General features: G+C 51.1%; 1 protein-coding gene across 1 annotated transcript in view; it reads left to right on the top strand.

Moving 5' to 3' along the window:
- The first annotated feature begins 1,275 nt into the window (after positions 1-1,275).
- The window catches only part of phactr1 (phosphatase and actin regulator 1), a 27,266-nt gene continuing 3,523 nt past the window's right edge, over positions 1,276-25,018 (top strand). Inside the window, exons 1-8 of the mRNA XM_035414680.1 lie at positions 1,276-2,138; positions 5,976-6,140; positions 14,641-14,721; positions 17,614-17,775; positions 19,579-19,782; positions 20,431-20,722; positions 23,867-24,042; positions 24,687-24,843. Of these exons, the coding sequence (XP_035270571.1) occupies positions 1,880-2,138; positions 5,976-6,140; positions 14,641-14,721; positions 17,614-17,775; positions 19,579-19,782; positions 20,431-20,722; positions 23,867-24,042; positions 24,687-24,843 (1,496 nt within the window). The 5' untranslated portion in view covers positions 1,276-1,879. The remainder of the gene's footprint in view (positions 2,139-5,975; positions 6,141-14,640; positions 14,722-17,613; positions 17,776-19,578; positions 19,783-20,430; positions 20,723-23,866; positions 24,043-24,686; positions 24,844-25,018) is intronic.

Here is a 25,018-nt window from a genome sequence, read left to right as displayed (position 1 = left end):
TTGCCAAGAGTTTATTTTACATGTTCCAAACCGTATCCCTTTAAGTCTCTGGAGCTAAGATCTTAAAATCTTAAAACACATCACGCGAAGCATGGGGAGTGGAGTGGGTGCTTTGCTGGCGATAGCCAAAACGCGACTAGACTACATTTATAACTTGGACAAATGAGTATGATCCTCTGGTTTAGGCTCGCGGAAGAGACGGGAAGCGCATTTGCTGATTACCTCATCATGTTCACGCGCCCGAACGGGATATAATTCTTAATGGTGGCAGGCGGACGAGGCTGCACGCCGGCTTCTGATGCCTACTCCAGATATGAACCGCCGCCCTTAGAAATATGATTTCTCTTCGCTGCCACGACGAAAACGCTGCAGTTATTCACTCTGACCGGCCAAGATAAGTCAGCCTGCAATCTCATTATCGGAATGATGCATTAGCATTGTCAGAAAAGCCGCTACGCTACGGTTGCGGTGGTTATAATATTTAACATATAGGCCTACTTATATTTTGCGACGTCTTTAAGATAAAGGTGGAAAGCAGACGCTTGTCCTTACTATAAATTTCACTCAGCCGGACTGAACAAAATAGTTTAATATCTGCGGAAATGCAATATGCGACCTGCATGGCGCCCTCTGCTGAGTGTTCCCATGTACATGTTAATGGAATATTTGAACGTTTTGAGGATGCAAAAATGTGTAAATGTTGATAAATGAATTCACAGTATACTACTGCAAATCAGGGTACACACATTTTTTTATGAATAGGTTCTCTGTTTATCATTATTCACATGACAAAAAAGAAAGAAAGAAACGTGGAGTAAGATAAATACAACTTGAGCTATTTCCGAAATTAAATTATGCTGCTCTCCCATACCAATTTAAATTCTGAACGTTCAGTTTCCGAGTATAGCATTACATGTTCTGAATCATGCAATTGCAGAACGCACAGCCTTGAGATAGTACGGCTACGGCGTGTGATATCAATAAGATTTAAATGAAAGGTTAAAGGTGTGATACAAATTAGTGGCTGTACGGGCTGGATCAGATAGACTTTACGCATTTGATCATCCACGTCTAGGCCTATCAGTAGATTCACAGTAGATAGGAATAAAAAATTGGACGGTTAACGGCGCTTCCATAAATGGCCACCCTTTAGAAATTGCGCAGTTCTGTTGTATACGAATGTATGTTTTTGTTATTTTACATAATCTGACATATAGATTTTTTTTAAATACAATCCGTGTTAGGCTACCAATGGTTTTCATGACACAACTCACAGATTTTTTTTAACGCGGAGCTCCATAATCCACGTTTTCCCCATAAACCACTCGGCGTTATAACTGGGTATTTTATATCGTTTGAGGATTGTTTTTGTAATAATACAATTACAATGGACTGCCAGTGAAGAGTCTGATGATTAATGAAGACCCGTCACTTCATTTCCCCCCGTGGAATACAGCGTTGCCAAGTCTCGCGAAAAATCAAAGCTTTAAACTCGAGAGCGTCACAATGAACTGGAGCAACCGTCATTTTTTCACTTTCCTTTTTTTGAATGGAAAAGCTGTTACATCAGTGACCGTGAGGGGGACCTACACTAGTAGCAAGAAATGGTAAGCTCTAAGAACGGCCGAAAACTGGTTATATCTACGGCGAGGGTGGAGTTAGAAGGGTGTGATACAAAAAAGCCCAAATCCAGGTGCCGAACCGGGTTCAAGAACGGACGTCTGTCGAGCTGATGCCGGGATTGGTTGGAGCCGCTAGGTCAGAAGGGTCGATATGAGTCAAGCCAGGACCATTCCGCTCATAATCTCCTCGCCGTGTGTGCCTAGCATCTAGACGCGAGTTCACCCTGGTGGGTGAATGTGCAGCTCCTCTTGTACCGATGGCGGGTTCCGCGCAAACCGTTATTCACGGGACTTGGTTCGCCACCAGCGTTACCGGCTACAGGGACGACACATCGGCGGGAATGTCAGAGGAAAAGGCGAAGAAGAAAGCTTTTTACCTGGTCAGGGTGAAATCGCTCAACAGCAATAAGCAGCCGGCAAGCAACAGCAACATGCCCTTCATGATCCACTGCCACATAGGCAAAGAGATCAAGCACATTTGCAGCAACTGCAGCCGCGGCAACGAGGCGCAGGACGGTGAGTGATCGCTGTTGTTTTGCCCGCGGAGCTGGGCGCGCGCCCGCACGGCTCTGTGAATGGAGCCGTTTTTAGATCACCATTTAACGTTAAACCCGGGAGAAGGGGGTTCGCCCTCCCTGAAAATATGCCCTCACCGGAGCCTGATTCACTCAACACAGAATGTAGGCTAGAAATCTTTATTAAAAATAAACATACGTAAGATCTCCGAAGCCTTTCGTCCTTTTGTTGCGTTCTAGTTTATCATTTATCACCCTATGTTTTTATAAATGCTAGAATGAATACTTAGCTTACCTATGGTTACGTGTATGCGAATCAGCCCACTACGCCCAAGTGAAGCTGTAAGCTTGCGTTGCCGTGGGACACGTTTTCACATTTGAAATGTTTTTCTTTCAGGATTAAAAACATTTGTGCTAGCAGACACGAAATTATCACAAAATCCGTTCGATCTCACAGGTAAAAATGCAAATATGTTTTTCGTGTAACCAATGATACTGAATTGATAGGGAAAGAATTAAACACGTTTTCACCAGCCTGTTCTCATCGTTCTACGATTTCCTAGCATTGATTTAAGACTACGACTAATCGCAATTGTGACTAAATTGTGTATTATTTCTATCGGCGCATTCGCTATCAAATGTGATATGATGTTCTGTCAAAATATTTTTGCTTGAACAAGGCTTGGACAACAGTGAGTCTCGAAGCAATAATCTTTTGTCGTTTTTGGGGCCAATATGATACGTCTTTCAGCCACAGTGCCCGGTCGCTTTCACAGTTTCTCGGAGTAGGCTATGTAATGTGCAAGTTTCGCTCCATACGGCGACACAGAGACATGTTCATTTTGCAGATTAACCAGTGAGTCATTGCCTTTCCGAGATGTGAGTAGTAGGGTACCGCTGAGATTTCGGTGTTTACTTGGCGTTCTGTTGACTTTGAATTGAACCCAGCGTAGAATCAGGTGTTAGAAAGTTGAACAGTGGTGGTAAATAGGATTTGGAAAGGCAAAACGCCTTTTCGCATATCTGTGAAAAATGAAATGGTGTTGAAAAGAAAGCCCTGACTAAATTATGTTAAATATATTTTTAAAGCGAAATTGTGTCCGCGATAAATTGTCCGGATATTGTTACGTATAGGGTAAAATGTAGTTCCAGCCTTTGAAGTTTTTTGGGTTTTGATGCTACCACTTTAGGTGATGTAAATCAACTTCAACAGAATAATGTTCCCTTAAATTACAGATTTAACATCTTAATTTTTTACCTGGCACATCCATGGACCTTAAGTGATTTAAGAAGGCACTGGTGTGATATAAAACCGCCACTGACATGTAGTGAGTTTGAGGTAATGCTTCTTTAGCCCTCCAAACGACTCATTTCATGATTGTGTGAATGCGCATGCACAAAGTAATCCCCTCTCTCCAAAAAAATGGATTTTATGGTTACTGAAATGCAGCTATTTTAAGTACCAATATAGCCCATTTAAAGCATAATGAATGAAAAATTGCTACTCTTGATTTGACTTCTATTTCAGGACAAGGTGGATACTTTCATGTACAAATTATGGGCACGGTCTTAGTATGGAGAGGTTGTATCAGTACCGATATGTGGCAGAATGAAAGAGAATGTTTTCATTTGTCGGCTTAAATGACAGTTGATATCTGCTGCTATGGTGCTTGAGTCGAGCAGCGAAAGGGCTCGAAACTGCCTGAGGGTGTCATGGCTAGCAAAGCTTTGCTGTCAAAGAGCATTCCGAAATTTCAGAAAGATCTCCGTGACCGGTTGGGCGGTGCGTTTGCACATGTGCGGGAGATCCTGTCCCATTTCCCACCAGAATTGCGTGAGGAAATGTTGGTCAGCCCTCTGTCAGTTTTTGAAACTGTAAAATAAAGGCGCTGCTTCTCTTCCCTTGTTTATACTGTCTGCTCTTGGGCTGTAGCTATTTGCATATAGCCTACGGTCTGCTACTTTTTCTTGACGTTCTCTGGCCATTTCTCGCAGATAGTGGGCTGTGTGTGGGGTCATTGTCAGCTGAAGTAGGCCACTGAATTGTGGGTTCAGATTCCCGTGCAGTGTGAGCTGACCTTGAAAAAGCCCCTCGCCGTGGCCATCGCCCTTTAGCTGTGTCAGTTCTCCCTCTGCCTCCAGGCTCCTCGTAGCGCAGCAAACGCTTCAGAAGAAACGCGTCCCGTAGCGCACAGCGTTTCAGGATTACGATGGGGAGTCTCCGGAGTTTAGCGGCGAAAAAAAACAATCACACCGCCCCCCCCCCCCCCTTGAGTAATTGCAGATGGCTGAACAGAACCTGCCTGCTTCATCAACATTTTGTTGTGTTTGAAGGTGAACCCCATTTGAGGGTGAAATTATTTGTTTTCACGTGGCTTCCTTAAAGACGTTCTCCAGCTCATGTTTATTTAAAAGGGCAGAGAACAGAAGCTCAGGAGAGAACACGGCTCTTCTGCGTCTCCGTGCCTCTCTTAATGCCACTCTTAATGCATGCGGCTACATGTCTGCACGCGTGTAGCGTGCATTTAGCCTGTCCTTATTTATTTATTCATGTATAGTTTTTTTATTTTTTTGTGTTTTTTTTGGACGTTTCTGGCCCAGAATGCAGTGTGCCTTTGGGGCCCCGGGTTCCCGCCGTGCCGGGCAGAGTGTGCCAGCGAGCCGATGCCCCGTGCCCATGCCTGGCGCCGGGGGGGTGGGGGGGGTTTGGCGTGTGGGCACGGCGGAAACGCAGGCTCCCTCCTCCGGCTTCGCGCCGCGGGGGAATCGCGGTTTGCGCCCGCCATTACGTGGGCCGAGGGGGGGGGGGGGGCGACCTGACGTCTGGCGGGGGCTCTGCGCGGGCGGGCGGGCGAGCGGGACGGGCAGGGAGAGAGCGAAGGCACTCTGCCCCCCCCGCTCCCCCGCTGTGCGTCTTGGAGCAGCTCGTTCATTCGCTGTGGTCATGTGCCCGCCGCCGCTGCCGCCGCCTTTGATCTGAGCATGCTCACTCACTTGCTCACTCACTCGCTCACTGGGTTCCTGACTCCCAAACACAGCGAGTGCCATGCTTTGCGTTGCGTTGGTCATGCATGGTTTAGCCTGAAGCTAGCTCATTTCTGGTGGTGGCGATAGCCTGTTATTATTATTATTATTAGTAGTAGTAGTAGTAGTGGTAGTGGTAGTAGTAGTGGTGGTAGTTGTTTGAAGCATGTTGTTCTGTTTGTTTCTCAGTGACGCTAGTATTTCAGGACTCGTAGTATTTGTTGATCATCTTGTTTAAAGTGGCCTTATCCTTAAATTCTTCAGGTTTGGTGGATTTGGCAGTCTGTGGTGATTGGTCATCACAAAAGGCTGTTTTCACACTCCAATGGCATTTCAGTTCTGTTTGAAATTAAGCTATTTACTAGGAGCACATTGAGTGCTTATTTCTCTCAGAAGATAATCCAGCGGCAGCGTATTCCTGCGGACGTCATCACATTTCAATGCTTGGCAAGATTGACGCACCAGACACCACCTGAGGAAAATTGCACATAGAAGAATTTTCGGAACGCGAACACATTGAATCGGTATTGTTGCAAATAATAGGCAGGGTGGTCTCTCTCTCTCTCACTCTCTTTCTCTCCTCTCTCTCTCCCGCTCCCTCTCCCTCCTATGCATCACCGTCCCCGTTTGTGTATTTCTGAAGGTTGTGCACCGTGTAGAACTTCCTGTGATTTTTCATATCCATAATCGACAGGTTGGGTGAGGTCGATAAGCCCAGTGATTGATCGACGCGTTTTTAAATGATTATCCGTGCTACGTATTTTTTCAAAATAATAACTGTGTGTTCTTGCCCCCCCCCCTCCGCCCCCCCCAGCTGAGGAAGTTGAAAGGCTGGCTGCCATGCGCTCAGAGTCCCTCGTGCCCGGGACCCACACCCCGCCCATCCGGAGGCGGAGCAAGTTCGCCACGCTGGGGCGCCTCTTCAAGCCCTGGAAGTGGAGGAAGAAGAAGAGCGAGAAGTTCAAGCAGACGTCTGCGGGTAGGACTCCTCCCCCTCCCTCCCTCCCTCCCTCCTACTCCCTCTCTCTCCCCCCCCCCCCCCCCCACACCCTCTGTGTGCAGTACAGTGTGGGGTGGGATGGGGCGGGGGGGACAGGGGGTTGTAAAGATCCGGGTTCTTGATTAGTGTAAAAGGCAGTGGTTCTGATGGGGGGTCCTGTGATTTTAGTGAGGGGTGTGAGGGGTGAGTCGTACTGAGTGTGTGCTCAGGGTGACTGTGACAGCACTCACACACACACACACACGCACGTTCACAGTACACACACACCCATGTGCAAATGCACACACTGTCTTTCACACACACACACACACACACATTCTCTCACACACACACACACACTCACACACACACACACACACACACACGCACTCACACACACACACACACACACACACAGGTACTTGCACAGATGCACACACACACACACTGTCTCTCCGCACACGCATATGTTTGTCTCGGTGTTTCTCCTTGTCGCTTTGCTGCGCCACACCAAAGGCGATCAAACAGCTCAGCCAGACAACGCCGCTGTCTTTCCCTGATCTTTCCTGCGGTTTTTCGTCCTTTCATTCGCACAGATTAAATATAGCGCTGGAAGCGCACCTGAGTGTGCGCGTGCGTTTCTGTCACTTCCTGTGGCTTCTCTCTCAAACCACACGTCTGCTGCTGGGTTTGTGTCGTTCCGTTAGACTGGACCCGGGGTCTCTTAGCCTGCTGTCTGAAGTACGCTTACCTTCTTTAACCCCTTGTTTTAGGGTGTGACATCACAAATGTGTGATTCTGAACTGAACATTCTAATGCTGATGTCACAATCGCTGCTGGTAATTTGACAGGCAGTGGAGTTCTAGAACACTGACTTTTTGTTAAAAAAAAATAAAAAAACGTTCCAAAAAACCTACCCTCCAGCAGGTTAAAGGTTCTGGATGTTTCCATTTTGGCTGGACCGCAACAGCCAATTGAAAGGTGGCACTGAAACCTGCAAGTCTTCGGACCTCGTAGGTTCAGAGGGCTGCATGATGGCGTGGAGAAAGAGGTCTGAGCTTTGGGAGGGGGTCTGGAAACCACAGAGCAGCCTCTATTAGAAAGCTCTTTCAGAATCCGGCTGGGGTTTGCCTGCTCGTCCGTGTGCTGCCCTGGGCACATTTAAGATGTCTGCTTTGGCTCATGAATAGTCTTCACCTTTGCGAGAAACCCGTCTGTGGAAGACTGGGAATGTGGTGGTGTTCCCAGAACAGAGCCCCCTGCTCCTCCCTCCTGCTGCCCCCTCCCCTCCCAAATCCAGCTTTAATCTCCCCTTAGAGATGTTTGGTCCTCATTCCTCCTGCTTTCATGAGGGTCTCATGAATATGCTGTGCACGGTCTTATGGGTAATCACAACACCTGGCTAATTAATTCTCTGCCCCCCCCCCCTTCCTCTTTTTTTGTGCCCTTCAGGGCTTCATTTACATTGTTACACCTGGGTGTAGGGCTGTAGGGCGGGGGTGCCGGGGGGGGGAGGGGGGCGTGGGGGGGGGGGGGGGGTGGGGGGGTTGTGGGAGTCAGCAGATTGCTGCGGTCTCTTTTATAGTCGAAAGTAGGTTAGTGTGTAACGGGTAGTACAACAGCTGGCCGGTGACTCACAGCTACCGGGGCCGAGGTTCGCCGTCGTCTCTTTTGTAGTTTTTATTTTTATTTTTCATCTCGGTAGTTACTCATGTAGGTCCAGTCACTATGCAGTTATCTTTTCCCACTGCTTTTCAACTTAGCAATTTAGTGCAGTTTGTATTGTCGGAGTTGTCAGAGCATAGACGTTGGTACGCACTTGGACAGTGAGTTTTTATTTATGTGCCGACTAGACTTGTGAGGATACTGGTCAGGGGTTACGCAACCTAAAATGGGCGGAGCAGTCTGTCTTATGAATTCATAGTTTTTTTTTTTATGCATCAAGAAAATGATTCTGATTGGCTCTAGACGGGCGTACATTATACATTGTACATTAGTACTTGTACATTAGTTTTTTTAGAAGTTTTTTTTTCTGATCGGGACCGAATCGTAAGAAAAATGTCAGGTTGTAACGTCGCAACTTGCGATGTATGAGATGCCGTTCTGAGCCGACCCGACTGGTTCACGGGCTCCAGGTTGTGTTTTGACACGTCGGATTTGAATTCGAAACGTGAGAGGTCACGCGAGCCGATTCTGTGTTTCAGTTCCCCCGTTGGCCAATCAGGAGGCGGATCCACGCGTGGACGTTTTGCCAGCTGTGATTCGCCGACCGTAACGTCATGTGATCTGGCCGGGAGCTCGTGTAGTCTACACCACTGGTCTCCAAGCATGGTCCTGGAGAGCTACAGGGTCTGCTGGTTGTCATAGTGACTCTGCACTTCATGAATCAATTAGAGCAGTTGATTACACAGTTAACTCAACTCTCCTTGTGTCTTGGGTCTCAATTGGGTGCTGATTTTAAGGTGAAAACAAAAACCAGCAGACCCTGTAGCTCTCCAGGACCAGGGTTGGAGACCACTGGTCTACGCTATCACCCGACCGGTCGTCACGGTCTGAACCTTGTTAAGAGTGAGAGGGCGTCCAAGCTCGCGACACCCTAACCCGTGGGAAAATCACAAAATGTCCGCCCGCCCGTAAATGTGTGATTGACTGATTCTTGTAACTCAACCCCTGGCAGGGCTCACCCCGTTCACTTTTGGCTTTGCTGGACCTGGGTCTTCAGCAGGGCAGGGCCTTGTGGCCAGTGCTGTCTAACACAGGGTTCTGTGGGTCAGAGGTCGTAGTTCAGAGGGTAAGACTACAACGGGGATTTGACACGCTCCTGTGTGTGCAGCTACTGTTACCTTCAGAATGCACTCCACATTCCATAGCTCTTACTCGGCCTCTGATCTGAGTTCAGCTGTGGACACGGGAGGTACTGATCACTCACCCCTGGTAAAAAATATTGGCTTAAGGCGATTATTAAAAAATATTAAAGAATGGCTGGATTTTCATTTGGCTTTCTGTTGACTTGTTTCAGTTTTTTTTTTACATAAATACTTATAATTTATTTTAGAGGTGTGTTAACTTGCAGCTTTACAAAGCACCCCTGACCTGAGTGCAGCGGGTATAAACTGGGCTTTTGAAGGCGATGTGAGCTGGCAGGGTGAGGATGTGGGGAGGGAACGCGTTTAATCCCCCCCCCCCCCCCCCCCCCTGCTGAGAAGTGCGCCTCTTGAAGACGGCGCCTGAGGGCTGATGGGAAAGATCGTCACGTTGCTTTAAAGTCAGAGCGAGGATAATGCCTGCCCTGGGTTCCCATCTCTGCCCGTATCTCTACAAGGCCTGGTGCACGTGCCATGGCTGGGAATTAACACCACAGCCATCTTTATTTCACGACCTTGTGTTTGATATTCACGACCTTGTGTTTGATATGTCCCCCTCTTCCGCCTTTTTTTTTAAAAATTAATTGACTTATTTATTTTCCAAATTGCTCACGCTGCTGAGCTGCTACTCTTAAAGTTAATCGTCAGATGCGAAATTTTGTCCATGTACGTTGCTGTCATTTTGTTGTCCTGTATTGTGTATTGTTAGCTATGTCCTGAATGTAGGCTATGTATTCCTGGTGAGGCCAAATACAGAGGAGGACTACAGAGTCCAGTTTGGTCTCATACAACGTAGCATCCTCTGGCTCGCAGGCCAGAGCAATCGAGCACAGACACACCCAGCTACGGAGCCCCTAGCCTGAATGATAGCCGCACCGTGGAAGCCCGAGACGCGATCGATGACTCCAAACTCGGCAGAAAAACAAGGGGAGAAATAATTTTTAGGCACCTACCGGTCACTGGAGGCTGCTTTTCGTCCTGTGCAAATTGCATATCGGAGAAGCAATATTTCATATTTATTTGATGCAGCCTTTTAAATCTGCTCGTGGGGATTAAAATGTCTGGCTGGGCTGTGCTGTGGAATTATTCTCCCTTAGGAATAAGGTGATTTGCTTCTCTACCAGTGTTAGCATTTGCTGTATCATAAGGCAGACCGTGCTCTTGTCCCTGGACATCGTATGTTGCTTTAAAGCTGCTAGCAGCTAGCGGTACCTTTTATTCATGAGATTGTAACATAATCCGTGTTGGAGGTGTTCTCTGCTGGCTGTAACGCAATGGCTGGAGTTGCAAGAGCTGAAAATGTGTGTGTGTGTGTGTGTGTGTGGCTGCACTGTTGTACTTGGGACTGCTTAGCTACAAGTGTGTGTGTGTGTGTACGTTGTACGTGCGTGCGCGCGCGCGCGCGTGTGCGCGAGTGTGCTTGCATGTGTGTGTTTTCTTCCTAGTTGCCAGATAAAGGATTGGATGTTGAGGAACAAGTGAATGAAAATGTAATTTTATCTCTTTCACCCGACCGTAAAGAGAAATTATGGACTTCAGATGGGGGGAGATCAGAGAGGAAGGGGGCCCATAAATGTGTGTGTCCGGTCAGTGTTGGTTACATTACTTTCTTGAATGTATAAAGTCGGGGGAGGTACAGTGGAGATTCTATGGGCTTGTGAAGGTAGCTACAGTCTGGTGCCACCGACAGCCCCCCCCAGAAATGGCTTTGGTTCACTGGAGGGCTGTCGTGGGGGGGCGGGGCGGGGCGGGGGGGGGGGGGGGGGTTGTTACGGCTACGGCGGTACCGTTAATAGTAGCTTGGGGACTCGTGGAGCCATTTCGTTGCCATGGAGCCAGCGCAGCTGTGGCAGCAGTCAAACAGATTAATGTTCTGGCCTGCCACCCCCCCCCCCCAGCCCCCCCGCTCTCCTCCTGCGGTGGAGAAGCTGTCATCAGGAATCTGTAACCTGGCCCACCGTCCAGAACCAGCTGTGTGGAGAGGGCAGGTGGGCTGGGCTGGGCTGAGCTGGGCTGTGCTGGACTGTGCTGAGCTGGGCTGTGCTGGGCTGTGCTAGTCTGTGCTGGGCTGTGCTGGACTGTGCTGAGCTGGGCTGAGCTGGGCTGTGCTGGGCTGTGCTGGGCTGTGCTAGGCTGTGCTGGGCTGAGCTGGGCTGTGCTGGGCTGTGCTGGGCTGTGCTAGGCTGTGCTGTGTTCATTGGTCTAGATTCAGGTTAGCTCATGCAGTGTGCTTGTATTTATCAGTGGTTGAGTGGCTGTCCGTGGTGTTTGTGTCTTTGCTAAATCGGTGGTCAGTCAGTCTCTTTGAGACTGCAGGGGTGTGGAAAAACAGAAGTGGTGCGCAACAACAGTACAATCAGCAAAAGTGCCCAAACCCAAAACCCAAGGCACTCACTGTAATCTGCAATTTAGGCACCCAAATCGCTTTAACAAAAGAGAAAACAATCGCTGCTTTTTTTGCAAAATGTCATCTGATGTCACGGTCTGGTGCCCTCCATCAGGAGTGCTTTTGTGTCAACGTGGAGACTCTTTTTGGGAGAAAATGCGTTTACCCCATAAATGAGTGCATCAGTGCACACGGGCCCCATACAGAGGTTAATAATGCAGGGGCAGTTTCTAACGCACCGAGGCCCGGATGACCAGCCTGCCTCCTCTGCTCGTCTCTCTCTCTACGAGCCGTGTTCCTCTGGCCCTCCTACGCCATCCAGCTTCTTCTACTTCTTCCATTTTGATAAGATGGTGAAAATGAAGTTCTGTTACTTCATTATTTTTTTTTACCCATCTGGGGCCAGTGTACGTGTTTTGCGTTCTCTCAGTTGGACACCGAGCTTTGGGTACCCTGGCAGTTCAGGACAGGCGCCTTGATTCCTGGTAGAGTAACAACGCCGCTTCCCTGGATTTCGTAGAAATGATCGTGATTTGAATATTTGTTTTGTTTTAGACTGGAACAGGCCGTTAAGTGCTTACAGTAAAAATGGCAGGGAGGCGTAGACGCTAAAACACGTTTGTCTGCTGAAAAATGACGATTGTTTTGGAGTCTACACACACACACACACACACACACACTCAAACACATGCACACTCAGATATGCAAATGGAGGTCAAAACATTTCTTGTTCACTCTGTCAAATAAAAAAAATTAATGAATTCGGTGCACAAGAATACCTCCCAACTGTGCTTGCTTTGCAGCTGTTGAGAAAGCAAGACCAGATTTTCTTTATTTTTTTAAATCGGCCTCAAAAGTTGGAACTGCTGAATGAAAGCGTTGCCCGAGGTCTCTGAAATGAGTGTTGTGTTTTTTTGAGAGGGAGGCCACATTGGAGAACCTGCAGGGGTGGTAAAAGCAGGGCCCATTTAGGCTCCTGACCCGCCCAGTTCTCCCTGTAAATAAAATAATCCACTGAGAATTTGTCCAAAAGTCGGCAGTTGAACTGTTGTAGAGGGATTTGTGTTCGCCCTTGTCGTTTGCGGTTCACACGTTTACCGAAGGCGAGCATTTATAAACGTGAGTAACGGGCCTGGGGAGTTTCAGACGCAGCGGGGTTTAGGGGAGAAGAGATGGCGGGAAGATGGCGGTAAGGGGTTTGCGCCAGCGCGCCCGTGCGCCCGTTCAAAACCGCCAACAAAGTAGCGTTGCCATGGAGTCTAGAACAGGGGCTCCGATTGCTCCTTTCAGACTTATTTCCAATTGGCTCCGTCGACAGGGCGGGTGTGGAACAGGTACTCGACGCCGTGGCGTCCGATGGGTGGAGCGTTCGGCGCACTGCAGCGTGGGTAAAAATAACAGCACGGCGCGGAGATGGCGGCGCGGCTGCGGAGGCTGTGATTTCTTATTGATGGTTTCATATAACACCCCCCCCCCCCCCCGCGCCTCCCACTGGTGGTCTAGTCAGTCGAATGAATTGCCTCTTCAGTGGCAGCTCGGCTGAGTGTCGGGGGACGGGGGGCGGGGGGGTGGAGGGGGGCGGGGGGGTGGAGGGGGCGGGGGGGTGGAGAGCGCACACGCGGGATCGATACGCGGCGCCTGAATGAGGCGATTCAACTCCCTCCGCCGGTGCCTACGCACAGGACTCCACGCGAATGCGTTTGGAGGGGACGACCGGTGTCCTCCGAGCACTGATCGTGTGTGTGTGTGTGTGTGTGTGTGTGTGTATTTGTGTGTGAGTGTGAGTGTGAGTGTGAGTGTGAGTGTGAGTGTGAGTGTTTGGCACGGAGGAGTGGCACAGTGGGTAAGGAACTGCGCTTGTAACTGAAAGGTCGCAGGTTCGAATCCCGGGTAAGGACACTGCCGTTGTACCCTTGAGCAAGGTACTTAACCTGCATTGCTTCAGTATATATCCAGCTGTATAAATGGATACAATGTAAAAGTGCTATGTAAAAAGTTGTGTAAGTCGCTCTGGATAAGAGCGTCTGCTAAATGCCTATAATGTAATGTAATGTGTTTGTGTTTGTGTTTGTGCAGTATGGACATTAGCATAACTGGGCGGGGATATGGGACCAGCCTATCGGATGACTGGAACCCTGGCTGAACCGTGGCTGGGGATTTATGATGCCGGTGGCCTGTGACTCGCGGCGCGTGCGCTCCGGTGATGACGCTAAAGGAAGCGGGGAAGGGAGATCGGTTAAGATCGTTTCTGAGATTTGGTCCGATCGATCGCGCCGTTGAGTCGCTTGAGCGCTTGTTGTCGATCAGTGAATTAATTTTGAGGTCCCGCCTGGTAGTCGTAATCTCTCTCTCTCGTCAGCATTGGAGAAGGAAAGCCGACAGACTGCAGCAGAAAGTTAGATAATTCATAGATGTTATAAGTTTTCCTGCCTGGACGGGTGAGTGATTGCTGATACCCTCGCAGTGAGCCTCAGCACGACGGTGAGGGGGTTTTATAGCACTCTTGGGGAGTGTCGAGGGTACACTACAACATCACCATTCAGTCTTGTGTGCCACAGAATTTTCGGACTTGTGCTGTTTGGATGCCGTTCCCCAGCTGTGCCCCAGGTGTATTGATGAGTGGGAAGAAACTGTGCCTCATGTTCTTACGTGTTTTTTTTTTTTTTTGTAAGTGCTTGGTCATAGTGTTTAGGGTGCCAAGGGTTCGATTCCCAGGTAGGACACTGCCGTTGTACCCTTGAGCAAGGTACTTAACATTGCATTTCCTCAGTATACATCCAGCTGTATAAACTGATACAGTGTAAATGCTGTGTAAAAAGTTGTGTGAGTCGCTCTGGAAAAGAGTGCAGCTAAGTGCCTGTAATATAATGTAACATAATGTAACATAATGAAATGTATTGTAATTTGATGTGATGTAGGGCCAGGGTTTTCCCAGAAGCCTCTGGGGGTCACAGCGGCACGTTTGGCCAGTTTTAAAAACGCGGGAGTTCCCGCGTGGGGCGCTAGGCCAGCCGAGAGCGTCCGCCGCGCGCGTTCCCAGCAGCCTTAGCAGCGGCGGGCTTCAATCTTAGCCCCCCCCTCGCTCAGCGAGGCTATCGGGAGAGAAAAAAGGAATGGGACCATCAGTGGCATCATCTAGGGGGGGGCAAGGGGGGGGGGGCATGTGTGTGTCGCGTTCGCGGCAAGGCCGCCGGCGATGCTGGGTCGTCATGGTAACCGGGCTCCCCTGCTGGTCTTCCTTCCTCCGCAGCGCTGGAGCGGAAGATCTCCATGAGGCAGAGCCGGGAGGAGCTGATCAAGAGGGGCGTGCTGAAGGAGATCTTCGAGAAAGGTAAGAGAGAGAGAGAGCTCCCAGAGCGTTCGCTCGCTCGCTCGCTCGCCCGGGGGGGGGGGGGGGGGAACTGGCCTTGAATCACCCCTGATTTTTGGGCTGAGGCGCACATCCTGCCCACTGCGTGGTGTGGACGTGAGAGGTGGTTACTCAATCTTCTGGGTTTTTGGTTTTTGCCCTTGGTCTGGGTTCGGCTGTTCAGACACTCAGATGCCAGCTAAGCCACTCCTCCATTATCACCATCTGTGCTTAACTGCTGATATCCCCCCATTTTATAAAAAGTTACATTTGGGTACCTGCTTTAGATCTACATACAGACCACAGACCACATTCGGTATACAAAGTTACCTCCACGAGCGTAGGCAGTCTGGTCTCTGCTGTGTGTTTCGGTGGTGTGGTGTGTGTTTATCGCACCGTAGTCATCCTCCGGTCTGTACCGTAGTCATCCTGCGGTCTGTACCGTAGTCACCCTGCGGTCTGTACCGTAGTCACCCTGCGGTCTGTACCGTAGTCATCCTGCGGTCTGTACCGTAGCCATCCTGCGGTCTGCACCGTAGTCATCCTGCGGTCTGTACCGTAGTCATCCTGCTGTCTGTACCGTAGCCATCCTGCGGTCTGCACCGTAGTCATCCTGCGGTCTGTACCGTAGTCATCCTGCGGTCTGTACCGTGGTCATCCTGGGGTCTGTACCGTAGTCATCCTGCGGTCTGTACCGTAGTCATCCTGCGGTCTGTACCGCAGTCATCCTGCGGTCTGTACCGTAGTCATCCTGCAGTCTGTACCGCAGTCATCCTGCGGTCTGTACCGTAGTCATCCTCCGGTCTGTACCGTAGTCATCCTGCGGTCTGTACCGTAGTCATCCTCCGGTCTGTACCGTAGTCATCCTCCGGTCTGTACCGTAGTCATCCTCCGGTCTGTACCGTAGGTGGACGTCCTGTTCAGAAGGCACGAGGCCGTCCTGCTTTTCAGTCATTCCTGGGAAACGAGCAGCATCTCACTCCCTCTAATTGGACAAGCACTGGTGTTAGCGTAATATTTAATGTTTCAGGGGTGTGTGTGTGTGTGTATGGGGGGGGGGGGGGGCAGGGGGCAGGGGGGTCTGTGGGTGGGATAAGTTCTTCAGTTGAAAGCCTGCATGGAGCACCACTTTTACAAAATGGGTCCGGATGAGACCAGAGCAGAGCCATTAGCCATGAGTGGCTGATGATGTCACAGACTTCCTGTTTCCTGTTTCCTGAAGGACCATATTTGGAAAGGGTGCATAAGGTTCAGCCGTGACCCTGCTCGGTTTCTGTATGTTCACGGTCTCGGGAGGAGAGCCACAGGATCTTCCTGCCTCAGCAGCCACTGGCCGCTTAAAGCTGGAGGCCGCTTTGCCTTGACGACGGCTGCCTTGACGACGGCCGCCTTAACGAATTCGGGCTTCTTGGTCATTAAGAGTTCCTGCGTGGTTTTAATCCTCCGTTTTATTTGGCAGAGGAAATTAGGCTGTTGAAGTTCCAGGTCAGCCCGCCTGTGTTAGAGAGAGTCTCTCGCCTAATGCTCTGATTGCTTTTTTTTTTTCTCTCTCTCTCTACCAAACCACTCCATAGTTCTCTCTCAAATTCATTTGCTGTCTCCCATTCCCTTAGTACCGAGCTAGGAGATAAGTGGCGCAGAATAGATTGCCATTTTACCACAGGACAAAAATAACTCCCTGGAAGATCAGACTTTGCCAAGTTTTTTTTTTATTATAATGCCTACATTTTAAGTATAACCCAGAGACTTAGAAAGTGCACTTAAAAATAAAATGCAATGCAATTGGCAGTTTGAATGCTTAACTACCAACATAGAGGAAGTACTGTAGAATTCACATTTCAGCAAACTCTCCGGATTTTTTGGGGAGCTTTCTCTTTTTTTCTCTCTACCTCTTTCTCTCTTTGCCATTCTCTCTCTGTCTCTCCTCTCCCCTCTCTCTCTCTCTCTCTCTCTCTCTCCAGTCTGTGATATTTGTGTTCAGTGGAGGGAATGCTAGTTAATGTAATTCAGCTCTAAATTGAAGCAAAGTAAAAAAAAAAATAGAATGATGTGAATACCACCGTCCGTGTGCCCCTTCTGTCAAATAGGCAGGTCAAAGGTCAGCATTGTGGAAGATCACCACATAATTAGCCATTTATTGCGCTGGTTTTTTGTGTGTGCGCGTGTGTGTGGTTGGCAGTTGGTCAGCAGAGGCATTGAATATGCAGGAGACATCTGATCAGATTTTAGGACAGCGTTAGCAGGGGGGGGGGGGGGCACGCTTTAACACTGCGAGGCTGACACACCGCCCCCTGCTGGGCGAGGCCCCGCCCCGGGACGTTCCGGGCGCCTGCACTCCACACGTCACAGCAGGTGCAGGTGAGAGGCGGGGCTTTATTTAGCCAGAGGAAACGGAGGGCGAGCAGCGCTTCCTCTGAGTGGCGTATCGGCATGGAGACGCTGCTGTACGCCGTGGTGTGGCTCAGTGGCAGACGCTGAGCTGCTGGGGTTGGAGCAGGTTGGAACTGGACACCACTAAAGTTTTTATTTTTATTAATATTGTTTTTTAAAAACTCACAGCTCCAAATACAGACCTGGTTGAAGTGCATAGTCCCATGGATTATTTTCAGTCCCAGTATTGCCCACGTCTGCATATAGACAGTATTGCAAAAAATAAAAAATAAAATAAAAAACCAAAAGTGGGCGGAGCAGGTGGGTCTCGATGGGTGTGGAATGCTGCCATGGTTACGGTGTGCTGTGAGAAGCTTCTGGCTGCCTCCCCCTTACCCGCCGGAGCTTCTCACAGCCGGGGGGGGGGACGGGGGGACGGGGGGGGACGCTGGCGAAGGCGCCGCCGGGGGTTTTGTGACATCTCTTCTTTCTCTGTTACGTCAGACGGGACGGTCCCGGTAACAAAAGAAGACGGGAAGTTAGAAAACGGGCGGGCGCCGGCGTCCCCCTCCGGCACTCTAGAGTGCGAGGATGCGGAGCGAGCCTATCGGGTCCTCCTCCCGCCGCCCGGCCCACAGCTCACGGACGGGACGGGGACCGGGACAGGTAAGTCTGCCCCCCGCCCCTCCCCTCCCCCCTGCACCCGGGACGTCCCGCCTCAGAACGGGCCCTCTTTTCCGCCCCATGACAGTCTGAGGAGGAGGAGTACTGCCAGCTCTCACTAAATGAATATGGGAGCGGAATCATTCCCTAGGGGTCTATGTATGTCTGTCTGTGTACGTTTGGACATTGCCATTCGTAGCTGGTTGTTTTTGTGAAATCCCCCTTTTTTATTTTCTTATCCCCCCTATCCTCTAATGCCATGTCTTATTGTGTGGTGTTGCTTCTTGGGTAGAAAAATCTAAATCTTGTTGAGGAAGCTGGACACCTTACACCACAATACAAACCGGCTGTCGTTGGGGGGGGGGGGGTAAAAGTTTTGCGGGATCTGACGGCGTGATCGTCCTGGGACGACTCTGATTGGTGCGTCGGGTGCGGCGAGCGAGGCGTGCGCTGAGAGGTGACGCCGCGCTCGCTCAGCCGAGCCGGTCCCCCCCCCCCCACCCCCGGCGGGTGCTGGGGGGCGTCGGCTTTCTTGTTCTCCTTCGGAAAGGTCCGGAGCATCGCCTCTGGGCGCACCACACGGCCGAGGCTAATTAGCGTAGCGCGTTAGCGCAACGTCAGAATGTTCTCAGGGCAGCTTCATTATGTTTTATGTGAAAAATATTAATTAGGCGCGGGGGGGGGGGGGGGGGGGGACGGTGGACCTGGCCTTCTGTGTAAACGCGAACAGCTGGCTGGCATTGTTTATGAAAGCTACGTACTGTAAATCACTGTCATTTCGAACAGTGAGAAGCGGTATGTCGAATCGCATATTAATACAGGCTTGACCCGGGTGGGTTAAACTCATGTGCTTTAGCTCCTCGTAGGACAGGCTTCGTACGCGGGGGGGGGGGGGGGCGGGGGGGCAGTGTTTCTGTTTTATTTTACTGTTGTTATGAAGAATGAGGTAATGCTTCTATGATTAGCTTCAGTGCCCTGAGTGGGTTTTTCTTTTGTACCAGAGCAGATGCGTACAGTCTGTCGTTCCGCTGATAATTAGCAGCCTGATTAAACTAATTATCTTCTCTGTTATTATTTATGATTGTTTGTTGAGCTAGTGCCTTTTCTGGGGCGACTAGCACAGCTTTTGTTTAGCATATTAGCCATTAGCCATGTGGGTATTTTACAGGACGGTAGGTCTCTAGCTGGTGAATGAGGTGTGCTGTGTCAGGGCTGGAGTGAAAACCTACAGGGTGGTAGAGTTACAGGGACAGGGTTTGGGCAGCCCTGGTTTAGATGAGTGTGTGTGGCTGCAAGCTTGGGGATCCATTACATTTTGGTTCAGTCGGCTCATGAAAGGAATCAGAATTCTATTTACTCGTTGGAAAAATCCACATTAAACAGGAAGGGGATTTTGCCGTTCACTTCCTGAGCTGAAGAAATTGAAATTGATTCGATTGCAAGTGAGTGTGAACAATAGGGTTTGTCTGAAGGTATAGAGGAATAGTGTGTGTGTGTGTGTGTGTGTTTATGTGCGTGTGCTGTTTGTGTGTGTATGTGTGTGTGCATGTGCTGTGCCTGTGTGTGTGTGTGTGTGTGTGTGCGCGCAGTGGCCTGTAACAGACTCTAGCAGTGAGTGGGTGAAATCATTCGTCTGCGCTCTGCTCCCTGTGTGTGTGCTCACACCATCCCATCTGCGGAGTTCTGGGGCCAAATAAGCGTCCCGCGGTCCAACTGTCCCCCTCGCCACGTCAGCGGGACCGGGCCTGACCTCTGACCTCTGACCTCTGACCTGGCCTCTGTGTCCCCGCCTTCTGGTCTCCGCAGCGACCGTGGAGTTCCAGAGCTCCGTGGAGGCCGGGGTCTGTTCGCAGGACCACTCCATGAAGCCCTCCTTGGTCCTGCCTCCCAAAAAACCCACGGCGTTCCCCGGAGACGGCCAGGACACGCCCACCAAGCAGGCCCCCTTCCACAAGCAGCCCCCCGCGCTGCCCCCAAAACCCTTCTCCCGGATCCCCAATCACATCACAGGTGAGCTGGCCCCGTTCCCCCCCGCCCCCTCTCCCCCTGTCCCCCTACAACCCATTCGTTCTGCTTCAGGATGGTCACACCTGATTGAGTGGTGTATGTCATAGTGCTTGTGTCCCCTCTTTGAGCAGCACTGACTGACTGTGTCTGTAGACCACCTTTGAGCAGCACTGACTGACTGTGCTTGTGGACCCCCTTCAGCAGCACTGACTGACTGTGTCTGTAGACCACCTTTGAGCAGCACTGACTGACTGTACTTGTAGACCCCCTTCAGCAGCACTGACTGACTGTACTTGTAGACCCCCCTTTGAGCAGCACTGACTGACTGTGTTTGTAGACCCCCTTTGAGCAGCACTGACTGTACTTGTAGACCCCCCTTTGAGCAGCACTGACTGTACTTGTAGACCCCCCTTTGAGCAGCACTGACTGACTGTGTTTGTAGACCACCTTTGAGCAGCACTGACTGACTGTACTTGTAGACCCCCCTTTGAGCAGCACTGACTGACTGTGTTTGTAGACCCCCTTTGAGCAGCACTGACTGACTGTGTTTGTAGACCCCCTTTGAGCAGCACTGACTGACTGTGTTTGTAGACCCCATTTGAGCAGCACTGACTGTACTTGTAGACTGACTGTGTTTGCCTGTCTCCTCAGACTCAGGACAGCCCATCAAACTGGCCTGCATGCCGGGGAAGCTGTCCCCTCCTCTACCTCCCAAAAAGGTGATGATCTGTGTGCCTCCGGGGGGCCTGGAGTCCTCCCTCGCCTCCTTCTCCCAGAAGTGCTCCCCGCAGCCCCTGGGCCCCCTGCACGGGAGCCTGCTGCCCTCGCACGGGCACCCGCACCAGCTGCAGTACGGCAGCCTGCCCATGCCTATTCACCCGCCCAGCCGCGTCATCGAGGAGCTCAACAAGACGCTGGCACTGACCATGCAGAGGCTGGAGAGGTGTGTGTGTGTGTGTGTCTCTCTGTGTGTGTGCCTGTGTCTGTGTGTCTGTCTGTACCTATCTCTCTCGCTCTTTTTTTTTTTTTTTCTTTGCTGTTTCTGTGCTTGTTTGTGTCTTCTGCAGTTCATGGACCTTTTATGCTGAACTTCTACACTGTTCCTCTTTAACCTCTTAGAATCAGAACGTGCCACCAGTGTGTGTGTGTGTGTGTGTATGTGAACGAGCACGCATGTGTGCTTGAGTGTGTGCATGAGAGCATGTGCGTGCGGGAGTGTGTGTGTGGGAAGGTGTGTGTGTGTGTGTGTGTCTGTGTGTGTGTGTGTGTGTGTGTGTGTGTGTGTGTGTGTGTGTGTGTGTGTGTGAGAGAGTCACAGCAGGTGTCCCTCTCTCAGCGGGCTGCTCTCAGTCTGTCCTCTCCACCTGCTGTAGACGGCGCATCGAGAGGCGAGCGTAAGAGAGCACTAGCGCTCTCATCAAACTCCCCCACCACCCCCCCGGGGGCCAATCAGAGCGCAGCGTGTGGGGGGGTGGGGGGAGGAGGGGGTGCTGGCAACTGTGGGGAGAAAGCACGGCTCTGTCCGACTCCGCCCCGCCAGGCTACGGTAGGCGAAAGCTCGGAGACGAAAGCGGCGGCAGAAATCGTTCGGGTGAAGGTTTCTGTTGCCGTGGAAACGCGTGCAGGCGGCGAGCATTCCGCCGCTGCGGCCGCAGAGAGCTCCGTCCGTTGGAGTGGAGCATCTTTATGTAACGGGCACAATCTTTGGCGTCGATTGCGCCCAGCTGATAATCTGGTCTGCTCGTCTGCTCGTTCGCCTGCGGTCTGCAAACCGCGTACGGCCTTCCCCGAGGGTACTTACTTTTTTCTACGTGTTGTATTTTTAGCTGCTCATACAGGCCAATTTCTGGAAGTGGGTCAGTATTTGATGCTATAATTGTCCTCTGGTTTATTTAAAATCATTGTGTGAATTTAGCACATTAAGCATTCTGCGTTAGTGTGGGTGATTTTTTTACTGTTCAGCAATCGCTTGTTTTATCCCAAAGTTGGACCAGATCAGGGTCTGACTTCAGCTTAAAGAATCCGCCCTTTTTGATTGTTGACTGAGTTTCACACGCTTTGGTGCAGCATCGATGACTTATTTCAAAGGAGGTCTGATTATAAGTCATGTCAACAGCTCCGTTTGGCACAAAAACACTTTTGTTTGTTTTTACCTCCTCCAAACCGTGCTCCTCCATTTTGGCTCAAAGCGGTGTGCCAGTAAAGCCTTTTCCTTTTATAGCCTTTTTCCCCCTCACCTTCCTCTGATGAAGTTTTTTTTTGCCCGGCTCAAATCCGGGAAAAGCGTTTAGTCCGGAGTGCGGGTATCGATCTGTCGACATCACAAGCGCGGGATCACTAACGCGGGTGCCGGCTCCCTCGCGGTCGCTGATCGATAGCCCCTGATTGGTTCGGGATTGAGGGCCGGCTGTTTTCTTGCACGAGTCTTCGGGCCCCTCCTAATCCCACACGGGGGGTGTTCTGAACATTTATGGCCCAAATTTGCGGCCCGGCGAACTCTTGTTTGTGACACACCTCCAGTTCCGGTTCCTTCCGTAGCCAAAATACTTTTTTTCCCCCTACTGTGATGAAATCCCACTCAGTGTCCTCTCTGATTGGTGATTTGTTTTTTACAATACAAATGAAAGTTCACCTTTAGACTTATTTAATATAAATGGGCCAGCCAGAGGACGTCCCACTTCCTTCCCCCTAGTCCTTCACTTCCTCCCCCCTGTCCGTCATCAGACTGGCCACGCCTGCAGAGGTCACCAGCTCCTGTGGAAATGATTGGGCATTGAGAGTCAGGACAGGGGCGGGGTCAGACAGGAGAAAGATCGGCCGGAGGGAGGACTGCGCGCGGGGGATTTCACACTCACGCCGTGCCCCGCCCTGTTTAATTAACTCACAGCAGCAGCGCCTTCAAAGGCAGCCGGTCCTGGGAGACGGTGATTTAAGTTCCACCGTTTTGCCAGTTGGATGGACTCTGTCCCCCGAGTCTGAACTGTGTCGTTTGATCTGCCCTCCCCCAGTAGGGGGCTCTCTGAGTCCCCCCCCCCGTCCGCGCAGTAACTGCAGTCTCCAGTTAAATGGTAAATGGACTGCATTTATATAGCGCTTTTATCCAAAGCGCTTTACAATTGATGCCTCTCATTCGCCAGAGCAGTTAGGGGTTAGGGGTTAGGTGTCTTGCTCAAGGACAGTTCGACACGCCCAGGGCGGGGTTTGAACCGGCAACCCTCCGACTGCCAGACAATCGGTCTTACCTCCTGAGCTATGTTGCCCCCAGTTAGCGGTTCTGATAACGCAGCCTTCCGCGGGAACCGGAGACAGCTCATATCCGGCTGCACACATCACACCCGTCCGTCTGTCTGTCTGTCTGTCTCACAGGTGGAGACGGCGCCCCCTGCTGGTGCTGTTGAGAGCCGGGGCTCCTGCAGTTTAATGAGCTGCGCAGTCAGCTTCTGCACCGAGGTGTTAAATCTCAGGCACTGTAAGGCAGTGAAGTGAGCCTCATTAGTGAGCACTTAAACGGCTCCTGTAAACTTCTGAAAAAATTCAAATGCTTAAAACAAAAATAAAGAATAATATGTATACATTTATATATGTGTGTGTGTGTCTGTGTGTGTGTGTGTGTTTAGGCAAAGTTTTTAGCAGTTACTGAACCTATTTTCTTCTTTATCACACATAGACTTATTTGGGATAGATTTGTCAGTGGGCCCTGCGTGTATCTCCAGCTCAGAGCTGCAGGTCATTGGGGTGCAGTTTGAGCCCTGGGGGTACCCGAGCCCCACCGATCTGTTCCTGAGCTGGGGCGGGACATCCAGCCCGAGAAACAAGCGGACGGCCCGGGCCCGTGTGACCGTACCCTCGCTCGCCCCGGCGCTGCGATCGGTCGTTCTCTCCGTAGCCCGAGTCCTACTGAGCGCGTGCGCGCGCCGTGTCACGATTCGCTGCGAGCCGGCTGTGGGAACATGGCACGTTGTCAGCGGCGATTAGAATGAACTGCGGCCCGATTATTTCCAAGTCTTCTGTGTGCCACACGCACTTCAAGTGGAAGTTCATCTCTCTCCCTCTCCCCCCCCCTCGCGCCCCCCCACCGCCCCCCCAGCTCGGTGCTGCACGCCGTCCCCACCGTGGTCATCGAGTGCGACGACGACAAGGAGAACATGCCCGACGAGGCGGACTACGAGGACCTGCCCAGCATGTACAAGGACGAGGAGGACGAGGAGGAGGAAGACGACGACGAGGACGACGAAGAGGACGACGACGACACGCTGTTCACCAGTGAGTGCTTGGGCGGGGCTTCGTGGCGAAACGCGCTCCTGTCTCTGTGTGAAAGATGCTCTGTAAATATTTCACCCTTATTATTATTATTATTATTATCGTCCTCGTCCATGATCATTAGTGAGCATGGGCCTTCACTTAGAGGTGGAGAGTGCACACAGTCACGTCTTTCCCCCGGGGGGGGTGGCGGTCATCTCTGACGAAGAGACGGGGGGGGGTGGGGGTTTACCCTGCGGTAGTTTTGACGGACGTGTGATATCCCATGGTGCCGTTCTCCTGAGCACCGCGGTCTGTCTCTGTTGAAGCCGTTGTCGCCCCACGTCCGCTGATTGTTCTGGATTTAGGTGCTCAAGCCCCCCCTGCCCTCCCCCCACCCTCCCCCCGCCCCCGTGTGACACCCCTTCTCTCAGCAGAGGGATTAATCCTGTCTCACGCCTCGGTCCCTGCCTTGGCCCGGTCCCCTGTCCCCTGCGTTAGGAACGTTTGCTCCCCAGGCTAACGGTTTTAGCGTTTTTAACGGTTTTAACGTTTTTAACGGTTTTAACGTTTTTAACGGTTTTAACGTTTTTAACGGTTTTAACGTTTTTAACGGTTTTAACGTTTTTAACGGTTTTAACGCTGTGGCGATGCGTTGGGTCCCGCAGGCACGCTGGCGCTCAAGGTGCTGAGGAAGGACTCTCTGGCCATCAAGCTGAGCAACCGGCCCAGCCAGCGCGAGCTGGAGGAGAAGAACATCATCCCCATGCAGACCGACCAGGAGCGGCTGGAGTCACGGCAACAGATCGGCACCAAGCTCACGCGGTGAGCACCCGCTCGCCCTCGCCCTCTCCCTCTCTTTCTCTCTCTCTCTCTCCTGCTCCCCTCTCTCTCTCTCCCTCTCTCTCCCCCTCACTCCCTCTCTCCCCTGCTCCTCTCTCTCTCTCTCTCCTGCTCCCCTCTCTCTCTCTCTCTCTCTCTCTCCTGCTCCTCCTTCTTT

The sequence above is a fragment of the Anguilla anguilla genome, chromosome 4 (genome assembly GCF_013347855.1).
Source record: "Anguilla anguilla isolate fAngAng1 chromosome 4, fAngAng1.pri, whole genome shotgun sequence".
Classification (NCBI taxonomy): domain Eukaryota; kingdom Metazoa; phylum Chordata; class Actinopteri; order Anguilliformes; family Anguillidae; genus Anguilla; species Anguilla anguilla.
This window is presented reverse-complemented; position numbering and strand designations above follow the sequence as displayed.